The sequence below is a fragment of the Lycium barbarum genome, chromosome 10 (genome assembly GCF_019175385.1).
Source record: "Lycium barbarum isolate Lr01 chromosome 10, ASM1917538v2, whole genome shotgun sequence".
NCBI classification, from domain to species: Eukaryota; Viridiplantae; Streptophyta; class Magnoliopsida; order Solanales; family Solanaceae; genus Lycium; species Lycium barbarum.
The window spans coordinates 3637664-3650945 of record NC_083346.1 but is presented as its reverse complement, the minus strand read 5'-3'; the positions used below and the strand labels follow the sequence as shown (position 1 = coordinate 3650945).

Below are 13282 nucleotides of genomic sequence, written 5' to 3'. Positions count from 1 at the left end.
AATATATCCATGGATCTTATGCCGATTTCTAGCTATGAAATTTTGAGTTTGTAGCTAGACATAAATACATATTAATAACAAGAGGCTAATATGTAAGCATAGCTATATATTTTAATTTTTGTGGCAAAATAAATTACATCTTTTGCCACAATATATCACTTCATGGCTAAAGCATAAAGATAGCCACAAAATTTATTTTGTCGTGGCAAAAGAATAAAATCACTTGCTACAAATATATTTTTCGTGGCAAAAATTTCTTACCATCATAGCTACAACACAAAAAATTCGTAGCAATAAGTATTAATCCTTAGCCACGGATCATGTAAAGTTTGTAGCTAACTTTTAGCTACGCTACATATTGCTACGAATGCTACGGAATTTTTTTTCGTGGCTAAACAATTTTTTATATTTAGCTACAATGTATTTTGTAGCAACATATGCCTTGTGTTGTAGTGTGCCCACATACTCCGGAACAAAATGGAGTAGCAGAACGAAAACATAGGCATATTGTTAAAACAGGCCTAACTTTGATTTTTAATGCTCAATTGCCTATGTTTCTTTGGGTTGAAGCCTTTATGACTGTAGTTTTCCTGATTAATCAAATGCCTACATCAACCTTAAAAATGGAGTCACCCTTCTCAAAGTTGTTTGACCAAGAACCTCACTACAATACATTGAAAGTTTTTGGTTGTTGATGTTTTCCTTACCTCAAGGGTTACAATGACAACAAATTTCAACCTAAAACGTTTCCTTGTATTTTTATAGGTTACAGCCTCCTTCACAAAGGTTACCGATGTTATCATCCCAAGTCTAGGAAAGTTTACATCTCCAGACATGTAATTTTTGATGAAACTAACCTACCGTATGTATCCTTTAGCACTAATATTCATGCAGATATAACTCAATTCTTCACATATAAAGAATTTGAGGATACATCACAATCAAGTCCAACAACATCAACTTCCGATGAAGAACACACGGTATAAGCAGAATATGATGCTCCCATCCAACAACAATGCAATGAAATTTGTCCAGCAATTTTGCCACAATCTAGCAATGATATCCCGCATGAAGATCACAGTAATGAACCATCAAACCTTCATCCACAATTAAATAATTCACATGCTTCCAGTAGCATGCCATCTTCTACCTCACCATCACTTGATCCCTTGCAAGTTGAAAGTATAAATATTTCTGCCGATCTTCCGCAGTCTTCACGTAGGAAAAGTAATATTGCTTGGTAGGACTCTAAGAGCCAGGGCAGTGTATAAATATGCCTGCTCTATGTAACCAAAATTCATTCAGCAAAGGCCACTGTTTCTATCTCTATTTTTCTTGATATTTTTTCAGTTTAGAGACACTGACTCCAACAAAACAAGCTTTTTGCAGATGCAACATTTATTATTAGAAGAGCTACTTGGTGAATAAAGAGAGTCCGGAACCAAAATGACTCAATAAAAATTCAAGTGAACCAAAATACCCCCAAAAAAAAAAAATTGGCACAAAAGTACCTTTAGCGCAGTATTTTACAGCGCTAAGCCAAAGTTTCTCTCACCTATAGTGCAGTAAAATACTGCGTTATAGGACACAACCATAAAACCAAAACAGCCTCTTATTACATTTTCACGTAGTTTAGCCATATATAAATCATGCTTTGAGACTCCGGAACTTCAATTTTATGTAGAACCCTACTTATATTTGTACGATTAATAAGGTAGGCTCAATACATCAAGGATACGCAAAAATTTGGATTGTCGTTTTAGTGGTTGAAAAGTGCTCGAAGTCCTTTTTGATTTGAAGGCTTGTAGTCATTAGCTTTACGTTATTTATCTTTTAGGGTTTCATGTTATTTTTAAATTAATGCTTAACTTTATTTCGAATGTGTCACATTTTTTTTTTATTATCAATTTAGGATGTGAAACTATAAACAATAATAAAGACTAAGATAATATTTATAAATATAAATAGATATACAAAAAATATATAATATTTATGATAAACTGTACAACACTAATGTATATACACTATCGTGGATGGATCCCACATGTGATATGCCTGAGACTATCCTTAGGCCTAAGGCTCATACCATCCCCACCGCCCTCACCATCGTCTCCATCGCCCTTTTTCCTTTTAATAACCGGGCGCTCCAAGTCATGATCATCTCCTCTTCCCCAGGCCCGTGCGCCCTTGACTAGAATGTGCTTCTTCTTGGGATCTGGTTCCGCTAGCACGGGCAGAACCTCATGCTGACCTGGGTCTGGAAACTCAACCTCTTCCTAGTCGGGAGTCGCCACCGCAGGCGCCGAAGGATGAACCTGAAAAGTATATAATAATTAGTAGCATTTCTTATTTATATTGAATAAATTAACGTTTGTTGAATAATCAAACCTGTGTATCAACGGGCGCCTGAGTAGGCTCGCGAGATGGGTCTGTAGGCTCCTGAGATGGGTCTGGTGCAGAATATGAGATAGTCTCCTGGACGAGATGTTGTTCGAAGTCCAAATAAAGGTTATAAAAATTAAATAAATATTTACCTTATATTGAATAAAATTGATTTTAAGTAAAAATCTTACCTGCGCCTCGATAGTCACCTCTGCCTCGACAGGCTGATGAGAAGGCTCCTGAATGGGTCGCTCCTGTGGATCCACTGGCGTCGAATCCTAAAATATGAAAAAAATGAAATAATAGGTAACATACATATTTAAAATAAGTACTTTAAATAATCAAATATGTATTTTAAATATTGACCTTATATTAAATAAAACTAATTTTAATAAAAAGCTTACCTGTGGCTCGACAGTCACATGGGAAGACACCGCTAGCTCGGCAGGCCCATGAGAAAACGCCTGAGTGGGTGGCTCTGGTAGACCCGCTTGCGCCGAATCCTAAAATATAAAATATTACTAAATAATGAGTAACATATATATTTAAAATAAGTAATTTAAATGAACAAATAAGTATTTTAAATACTAACCGGGATCAAAAACTCATCGAAGTCAAGAATCCTGGCTCCCTCTAAATTCCTCAGAGGCCGCTCATCAGCTAATGAAGCGAGTAACGCCGCCCAATCGACGTTATCACTCTCCTCCATGTATGTATTCTGGCTCGGTTGTGATGAAGACCCAGGTATCTGAGCAAGTAGGAGCGCCGGCGTAAACGTAGGTGAGTCCCCAGGTGAGCTGCCACCGGCCTGGAACGGCTGTGGATGGACTAGAACGAGAACACCCTCTGGAATGGGATCGGCCTCATCTACCAGATGGTGTCCTCCACCACCAGGTCCTCTAGCAACAGCACCGCATCTTGTACGCGAACCCGTCCTCTGGCAGCACGGCCTCCTCCTTTGGGAGTACCTGGTCCTCCTCCTGGTGCTGGCTGATACTCAGCCTCTGGAACAGGCTCCTGCATGCGCCTAATCTCTCCTGCCTACCGGACACCATCCTCGGGTATCCGTACCATCTCCGACGCAAGCCCTGCAAGCCCGGGGTAAGGCATATGCTCTAACCCCAACATACGCAATCGTTGTACTACCACCAGTTGCATTTGTGTTCAACAGTAAAAAAAGTTATTTTTTTAAAACGTAACAACTAATGTAATTAAATAAATCTAAATACGATAAACTTACCAATGTCTTGTACTGCCCCACGAGTGCTGAGTATCCTACATCCCTTGCGGGACGCAAAGCTGGGTTGCCGATCAATGGGCGTGTGATCTGATGATACCAGCACATGTAATCCTCAATGAGATGGCCGACCGCCGCTAAAGTGCCCAACCTGTTCTCCCAACGGTGGAGCTGGACAGCCATGAAAGCCATAAAATCATTATCAATGGCAGCCCAATCGTCCCGCTGGTAGTGTCGGAGCTCCATGACGGACGTTAGGGGGGTATACTTTGTGTATGCCTAAACTGTCGTAAGACACGCTCGGGCATGTGGTCCTCTATGTTTTCCAGGTGTATCAATGGACACCGCGACCTCCAAACCCCCTGACTTGCCCTGTAAAAGGCTGACAAACCATCTAATATAGTAGCGTACGACATCCGTATAAATAGCTGCATAACATATAAATACAAATTAGTGATCACCAAGTAGAAAAGACGTTTAATTAATTTAATAATGTAAAGTTAAATAGTTTTACCGCATCGTCCGTCATGTGATCAAGCTGGTCCCAGAATGGAAGAATATTGTGGTGCGTATCCACATCCCGATCAAAACCCGTTGTCCACCCTCTCTCATAAGGCATGTCAATCTCGAGGTGATGCCTAGGTACGGGCTGAAAAGGCAGCATCCTCTCTCACACTCATAACTGTAAGTGATATTAGAAAATACGATTTTTTTAGTCGACGTTTCAAGAGGTTTGTTTACATTAAAGGAACGCACACTTAAAATATTACCTGGAGAAGAGCAAAAAATCCACACACATCGCTGACAGCACCAATAGACGCTCGGCATAGGCATCTATAAAGATACGCCAAAACAGCACCGCCCCAGCTGTAGACTCCCAAGTGGTCCAGATGCTCCAAGAAAACCAAATATCGTAAACTGACAAAGGCACCCGATGAGTTCGGGAACAAGATGTCCCCGAATATAATAAGCAGGTACAAACGGGCATGACGATCAACAACGTCCTGCTGGGTGTCGTCCTCAACATGAGGCTCTGCCTCCAAATAAGTGCAGAGTGCACTAATCTGAACCCGACATCTGGCCCTCGGCATTAGGCACGAAGTGGGTGACCTAGTCAACTCTGTCACCCATGTACTACCAGGAGAAGGCTCGTACCGAGTGTATAATGGCTCTCCATCTACCCGCAATACAAAGAGGACCTCCATATCCTGAAGTGTAATCGTGGCCTCACCAGTGCGAAGATGGAAGGTATGTGTCTTCAGCCTCCACCGCTCAACCATAGTCGTAATGAGCGCCCAATCATGCTGTACCCGACCAACGGATACGCAGCGATAGATGTTGCCCCGAAACAATATCTCTAAGACGCGAGGGTGTGGGGGCGCTCGCGAAAAAGAGTCCACGCTCTCAACAGCCTACGGGGACGGAGCCTAGTCGATATCCCTATAGTACCAGCCCATAAAAACTTTGACCTATGATTGCCTTGCAAAGACAATGCCGATCTATCAGCGGGCCTAGGGTGAACAGCGGGCCTAGGGTGATCATCAGGCCCCGGGTGATCATCGAGCCCCGGTGGAACATTCGTATCCATGAAAGAGTCTATTCTGTACAAACTAAATTAGTCATTACTCTTGAAATGAAAGAGATATTATATTAACTAATTAATAATTTTAACTTCGAAAAAAAATCTACTTATTATCTTGAATACAATATTTATTTTGAATGTATAAATCTTTAACGTATGTATTTATGAAATTCATAATAATTGTTATTTCCGTGAACATAAATATTAAAAGAAGAACTTTACTATTCTTTTTTGGATAATCTTTTTTTATTTAACATATATATATTCATGCTTTTAAAATAATATAGATTTAACAATTCATAATCATTTACAACTTGTTTGGATGGTTGTTACCTATTGTATTGTGTTGTTAGTTTAAATACAATGTTTGCTTTGATTGTTACTTTACTTTTATTGTATCGTATCGTTAAATCAATCGTTACGTAACGAGGAAAGGTCCTATTTTATGTAACGACTGATTTGGTCCTATACATTTTATCGTTAACGTATGTATTTATGAAATTCATAATAATTTTTATTTCAGTGAACATAACTATTAAAAGAAGAACTTTAACTATTCTTTTTTAGATAATCTTTTTTTATTTAACATATATATTCATGCTTTTAAAATAATATAGATTTAACAATTCATAATCATTTACAACTTGTTTGGATGGTTGTTACCTGTTGTATTATATTGTATTGTTAGTTTAACTACAATGTTTGCTTTGATTGTTACTTTTATTTTATTGTATCGTATCGTTAAATCCTCGTTACGTAACGAGGAAAGGTCCTATTTTATATAACGACTGATTTGGTCCTATACAGTACAACACAATACGATACATTATGAAACAATACATAACAATCATCCATACAAAGTGTTAACAAAATAATAATTCATTAACAATCAACTTCTTTCAATTCATAATCAATATTTAACAACTAATTAATTCATAATCAATATTTAACAAATAATCAATTAACAAAATAATAATTCATTAACAATTAACAATTCAAAATTCATAAATAACTAACAATTCATAAACAATTAACAAACTAACAACTCATAAACATAAAACAACTTAACAATTCATAAACATTTAACAAACTAACAATTCATACGCATTTAACAATTAATGAAAAGAAAAAAATAAAAAGGAACAGTGGCAATAGCCACTGCCCAGCGCGATGAAAGCAAAAAAAAAAAAAGAAATTTGATTTTTTTTTAGGAAATTAACTACGATTAAATGTAAAACATGCGTACAATATAATGTATATAACAAATTAATAACAAAAGTTCATAGTAGAAAACCTTAATCGAAGATTTTTGTAGAGTTGTGTTAATCGAGTTGTACGCCGCTTTTTTCACAATTCGAACTTAGAATCTTGCTCTTTGACTTGAATATATCAAGAATCTAAACTTTCCCGACGAAAATTAATAGAAAGCGACGTATTTTTATGTGGGAACCACGTTGAAATCGCCTCCAATGGTGTTTTTGAAAATTTTTTACGCCACTGGAGGGACCAGTGGTGGAGCCGAAGGGATTTTATGGTTGTGTCCTATAGCGCAGTATTTTACTGCGCTATAGGTGAGAGAAACTTTGGCTTAGCGCAGTAAAATACTGCGCTAAAGCACTTAACGGCTCCATCATGGTTAAGTGCTTTAGCGCAGTATTTTACTGGGCTAAAGGTACTTTTGTGCCAATTTTTTTTTTTTGTTATTTTGGTTCACTTGGATTTTTATTGAGTTATTTTGGTTCCGGACTCGAGTAAACGCTAGTAGTATTTACCTTACCACTTATGCCATCAATGACTAAAGTAACATCTTTTGCACCACCACCACCTTGGGCAGCCACACCGCCACCTCGAGCAGCTTCCTTGCCACCGTGGACATTGACATGGACAGCCGATGAAGCAAAAACAGGACAGGTGGTGCCTCTTATTTCCTTAGCTCTACTATTAGTGCATAATTCTATGATGAAAATGATTAGTACAGCAACCAAGACAAAAAACAGTAATATAGCTGGTAATATGCTGCTTAACACGGCCAATGCATCCATTTTCTAATTAACAAAAGTTATGAAGTTCTCGTAAAGTTCCATAGGGAGTTATTTTCCATTATAGTCTACAAAAGTGTGGAGTTATAATTCCGCCTCCTTCAAAACGCAATTACCATCTTTGGTTACTTTGATAGTCTCATGATTCTTGTACGAAACTTCTGCGTAATTTCATCAAGAAAAATAACATGTGGTAAAAATAGCTTCATGCCAATTTATGTTACTTAAAAGTCCTTGGGAACAAATTTGGTATTAGTGCAATAGTAGAAATATTGTCATGAAAATGCTTGCAAGGATTCTTCACAAGAACTAAAAAGGTCTAAGCCGTGAAGAACAAGAGATTAATATTCCAATGATCATAAGGAAAAACCAATACAACAATATAAAGAATTGTGATGAAGTGGTTCAAATTTTCTCCCTGCTCTACCATGGATTTGCACAAAATTATGTGGGCTCTTAACATTTTTAGCCAGGCGGCTAAAAATATTTTCACCCGCATAACCTAAACTATTTGTAGCCTTTGTTGGTATGTACTCAATGTATACAAAAGAATAAGAGAGAATACCTAAAGACCCCCCCCCCCCCCCCCGCCAATCCCCCATTCAAATTTCTCTTAAACTATACTTGTCCTATACCCCACGTATTTAGCTTTTCTATAATTGTTAACCCTTCAAATAATCATGGTCCTAATTACCCCATGTACTTTGGCTTTTATTCAAAGTTCTTGATTTCATCAGTACCATCGGTGTCACCTGCAATTTTAGATTTGTTCTGCGTGTTAGAAAATCTTGTGGCATGGAAATTTTGTTGCACACATTGACTATTTTATCAAGTACCTATTACTTTCCACCAATACAAATACGGGATATAAAATTCCTTTGTTAGGCAACCGAATGCTATAATATATGTTTGGTGAACACTGGAAAAAATGGATCAACCTGGATTGCTTAATTGAAGAACGAATCAGATACAAAGGATAAACTGAAAAGGAAAGATATTTGCGCGAAGAATGTTCACCAGCAACGAAAAAGAAAATTTTGTTCACGTACTAATGTAAGTCACATGTCAAATACATGATTAATCACTACGAGCTGACCATATGAATTACCATAAGTTGATCGTATGCAGAGGCTTGACCGCACCCATGGCTCAAGGGTAGCTCTTCATATGTAATATTTTGTATCCCCTTAACATAAAGTTTGTACAAATTAGTAATAGTTCTCATTTATGTTCCTTAATGTTTTTTGGATTCAAACTTAGGATTGGAAAATTAAGAAATATTATCATGAAAATATTTGCCAAATAATTCTACAATTTAAGTAATTGCTTGAAATTCCCAGGTAGTGTTCAAGAAGAGAACAGAATCTATAGGCGACATAGAAAAGCATGAGGGAGATGATGGATGGTTAATCACATTAGAAAGACCCAAGGCATGAATAAGAATATTGGCATTCCAACAATCACAAGGAAACCAATAGAACTACAAAAGAATTTGTAAAGTGGTTCAATGTTGAATTCACTACACTACCAAAGAAACAGGCTCTCCCATGGATTTGTACAAAATTATGCGGCTTCTGAAGATCAGTAACCTACTTCCTTTTTTCCAAAAAGGTAACGGGGATCCACAATAACTTAGTCTCGTTTCTTAAAAAGAAAAATGTGCAGGTTGCACCTTGTGCCATGGCACTATAGCCGGTAAATGATGAAGAAGTACATCCAGAGATTACTGGGCTACAAAAGAATCACGCTCAATCCAAGAATTCCCAGAATCATCAGTGTTGTTGAAAAGGAGTTATTATTCAAATACTGGGCCGGATACGCTGATGAACTCGTGGAATCCATAGCTGGAGTTGTGCCATTTAGGAAAGTCCCGTTTCGGCCAAGACTGCACCAAGATTCAATAAATAGTTTAGTTGTGAAATCAAAATGGAGTGATTCAGTGAAAAATACTGCTGACAAACATTAGTTAGTTAACAGGTTCCTTTTTATTTAACTCATGGCGTAAAAACACTGGTTCATAATACTAAGGAAAGGTACCTTGAAAATACGCAAGAACCATGACCTGAAATATGCAAAACATAAGAATAATTAGTCTACCAAGTTTTATTCTTTTAAATACTATAAACATCAATTATACAACGAAATGCTTACTTGGATTAGTTGTTGTTATTGTAGCCACCCCATTGAAGTCACAAGTCCCCGGAGCCCTACCCATCATGTGATAGTAAGCATCAAAAGCAAAGGTCGCATGTGCAGCCACATTATCTGGTTCATAACACGGTTCCCCTTGCAACAACGGTGCACAATCTACCTTACCAGGCCCGCAAGCCCAATCCAAAGCAGCCTGTAGCATTTTAGAATCCACCCCTTCTTTTGCAGCACAGTAAGTATTGTTTGAAGTATCATTTGCAAACATAGACCCTGACTCAGTCAACCGTAGAATATAAACTGGCGTGCCGTTATTATTAAACAATCCCCAATTCTTCTCCGACAAAGGGCCCGCCTTGTTGTCTTCGTTGTACAGCTCGTAGATGTAAGTACTAACAGCCATACCGGGATGTTTAGGAGTTCCGGTTTTGTTCAACACGTGCTTTATCAGATTGCTGTTGTAAGTGTTGGCATTGTCTACAGTAGCATCAGGTTCTTTCGAGTCGCCCAATGAAGGCCAGCCTGACTCGGTCACCATAACGGGGATATTGGTGAAATTGACATCAAGCATTGCAAAGTAAGCAGCGTCAATCATCGCATCAAAGACGTTAGTATAATGCAAAAGCGTGTTGGAGTCGACAGCTTCTTTATTCGCGGCTAGGGGCTTGAAAAGAGCATAATCCAGCGGAATAACACCGTTGGATTGCATGTAATCATAATAAGGATAGACATTTAGCATGAAAAATGAATTAGTGGATTGGAGGAATTTGAGGAGCGGTAGTAATACTGGTTTCACGGTGTGGTTGAAAAAGGCTTGAGACGGGGGGAACGAGTCGAGGATGATGGAAGAAGCTAGAGGTGTTGAAACTTTTATTTGCCTGTCCAGGTTTGATGCCACGAGGGCTGAATGAACAAATTTAAGGGCATTAACGAGGATAGGTGCAGCATTCGGAAGGGCTGATAGAACCTCAGAACCGACACATATGGTTGTGATGTTGGTAGCCGGATAATGTGAAACGACATTTTGGGCAACCCAATTAGCAGCAGTGGAATTTGATTGGCCGACACCGAGGAGCTGTTCATTGGGCACGGTAACGGCAACTTTGATGCCTGTATTTGCAAGGGCAAGGAGCATGCCGCGATCTGCATTGAAGAGACGAACATGACGAATTTGCTGGGCTTTAAGAAGTGCAACGACTTGAGTTGGGTGTGGCATGTCTGAGAGCTCCGTTCCAATGTTTACTCCGATAAAGACATCTGCATGGAAGACGAAAAAATTGAAATTCATATTGTCCTCTCGTCACTATATCCAGTTTAAGATCATATCTACATCTAATAATCAACAATCAACTTAAGATTCATATTGTTTTCAGTATTTTAGGATTCAAGAAGTTCACTCTATATATTTCCACATGATAGTTTGACAAGATATAAAGAAATGAGTAGAACATTTACTTCCTATAATCTACTAATCAATTAACAATGATTAAGTTGAAAAGCAATACTTGAAAATCATGATTTTGAAATTAGACTAAGATTTTGACAATTATTTTCTCTGTTCCTAGCATCCAACCTTATATTTACATTTATTCACCTCTTATGTTTTGTGACATATCACAATTTACACTCCTCCATTTTACCATCAATTATTGAGGGCCAGAAGCACAATATTCCACATCAGAATCATAACCAAGAGAAAATAACTTTAGACTAAGCTGGGACCATGTACTTGGACAACTTGCTGGTAATTTGGGAGCACACTAACGTGGCCTAGTATAAAAAAGCACATGAAATTAGCTGTGCATCAAGTTCTTCCTGATTCTTTTTCCATCTGAGATGTTTGTTCTGTTCTTTGTTCTTTGTCTCGTGCATGATTATAAATCTCATAAATCTTGTTTTTTCTATTTGTCTGGTAGCCCATAAAACATATATTCACTTCTAATTATTAAGCTTACTGGAAACAACCTAGTTAAACTCTCTTCTTTTTATTTTTTTATTTTCTGATAACGGTGGTTGATGGGAAAACTGGCTACCTCCCACCAACACAAATACCGGATACCTCTGTTAGTCACTGCTTAGACAAATCGGAACAACTCACCTGACTCTTTTTGTCTTTGGGAGATTCGAACGTCACCCATGTTTTCACCCACTTCATTGATTGACCACTAGAACGGATGACACACTCTAGTAAAAAAGTTGTAAATTCAGCTCTGCAGTTTGTACGTGATTGTGGTTTAGGTCAACCCCCACAACCTAGTATAAGTTACTCATTCTTTACCTCTTTATAATGGTGAGTGGGCAAACTAGCTAGCTCCCACCAATACAGGTACCGGATAACTCTTCCTATCAATGCTTAGGCAAATGGGAAAAAGCTCACCTAGCCCCTTTTTTCTCCAATATTTTTCACTCACTTCATTGACCAGCAGAGAGGGTGACACACCCTAGTAAAAATGTTGTACTTTGAGCTTTGCAGTTTGTACACAATTTTGTGGTTTAGGCCAAACACATCCCCCAAAAGATTGTGAAATCATTAACATTAATGGCCAAACAACTAAAATACAGACAGAAAAGACAAAGAAAAAGGAAAGTTTCCAACTTTACTCTTTGAACTTCTTCTTTCTTACCATTTCTTCTGAAGAATAACTCCATCTCTTACATATTTAACATTAAAAAACCCCATTGCATGACCAAACCAGAAAACATAAAAATAAATAAGAAAACTAATACTTATCTAACCCTCATTTAATAATAAATCTTGAAGTTTTAAGAAGGTTAAGAAATTTCACACATGCAGAACAAAGAAAATGTTCTTTACTCTTATCATATTAAAATAAAAATATTACCAACTAAAACAAACATACATCACTAATAAACAAACCATAATCAACCAAAGTAACACTTTGCAACAACAACAGCCAAACGAAGAACTCACAATACTCAAGAGATTAACACATTCTGCCCTCATTTAGTATACAAAAGAGATCTTGGACTATTATATTAGCTCAAGTTTATCAGCAAATACTGCATAAACCACCAAAAATAGCAAGAAATAAATTCCCACTTTGATTTCATTAAAACCCACCTCAGAAAAATTGGAAACCATATTAAAATACAGACAATACCAACTTATATCACAAGTAAACAAACCATAACCAACCAAAACAACACTTTGAAACAGCACTAGCCAAAACAAGAATTAACAAACACTATAATAATAATAATAATAATAATAATAATAATAATAGTAATAGCTCACCTTCATCAGCAAATACTGCATAAACCACCAAAAATAGTAGGAAAAAAAATCCCATTTTGATATCATTAAACCCCACCTCAGAAAAATGGAAACTTTTTTTACATTTTTTTTAAATGGAAGCAATATTAAAATACAGACATTACCAACTTACACCACTAGTAAAACAAACCACAATCAACCAAAATAACATTTTGAACACTTACAAAACTCTAAAAATAGCTTACCTTCATCAGCAAATACTGAAGAAACTGCTAAAAATAGCAAGAAAACCAAAGCGTTGTTAGTTTCCATTAAACCCCACTTGAGAAAAATGAAGAGATTAGAGAGAAACAAAGAAAAAAAGATGCTAACTTTGAACAAAGGGAAGAACAAGAAGTAAAGTGTATATAGTAGAAAAAAGAGAATATTGAAATGAAAAACAGAATCTCAGGAGAGAAAAAAATGAAGACAACAGAGTGGGGTAAGAGTGAAGTGAAAAGGCATTTAATTTAGTAGAAAGAGACAGAAAGAAGAAGAGATTATGTTTTTTTTTTTTTTTTTTAAATTGCATCAAGCACGTTTATGTCTTGTCAGAAATTGATCCTACGGTCAAGAAATAATATGATCATAGTCAAATTTATAAGTTTTTCAAGAAAAAA

General features: G+C 37.1%; 1 protein-coding gene across 2 annotated transcripts; it reads right to left on the bottom strand.

The window, feature by feature from the left end:
- Nucleotides 1–8673: 8673 nt before the first annotated feature.
- Nucleotides 8674–13108, bottom strand: LOC132615184 (glucan endo-1,3-beta-glucosidase 2). Of its 2 annotated transcripts, none has more exons than XM_060329753.1 (4): nucleotides 12869–13108; nucleotides 9392–10645; nucleotides 9278–9302; nucleotides 8674–9125 (listed from the first exon to the last, which is right to left on the bottom strand). In XM_060329753.1, the coding sequence occupies exons 1-4, from the start codon at nucleotides 12933–12935 to the stop codon at nucleotides 8972–8974; spliced, it is 1500 nt and encodes a 499-aa protein (XP_060185736.1). In that variant the 5' UTR covers nucleotides 12936–13108; the 3' UTR covers nucleotides 8674–8971. The 2 variants fall into 2 exon arrangements, with proteins under 2 accessions (XP_060185736.1, XP_060185737.1); XM_060329754.1 differs by lacking the exon at nucleotides 12869–13108 and adding an exon at nucleotides 12645–12733.
- Nucleotides 13109–13282: the final 174 nt, after the last annotated feature.

Bases quoted from the DNA above. Each gene is read 5' to 3' on its own strand.
- LOC132615184 (XM_060329753.1), bottom strand. From the start codon at position 12,935: ATGGAAACTAACAACGCTTTGGTTTTCTTGCTATTTTTAGCAGTTTCT. The intron at 10,646-12,868 runs GTAAGCTATTTT...TCTTCCATGCAG, and splicing joins TTCAGTATTTGCTGATGAAG to ATGTCTTTATCGGAGTAAAC. The intron at 9,303-9,391 runs GTAAGCATTTCG...TGCATATTTCAG, and splicing joins AATAACAACAACTAATCCAA to GTCATGGTTCTTGCGTATTT.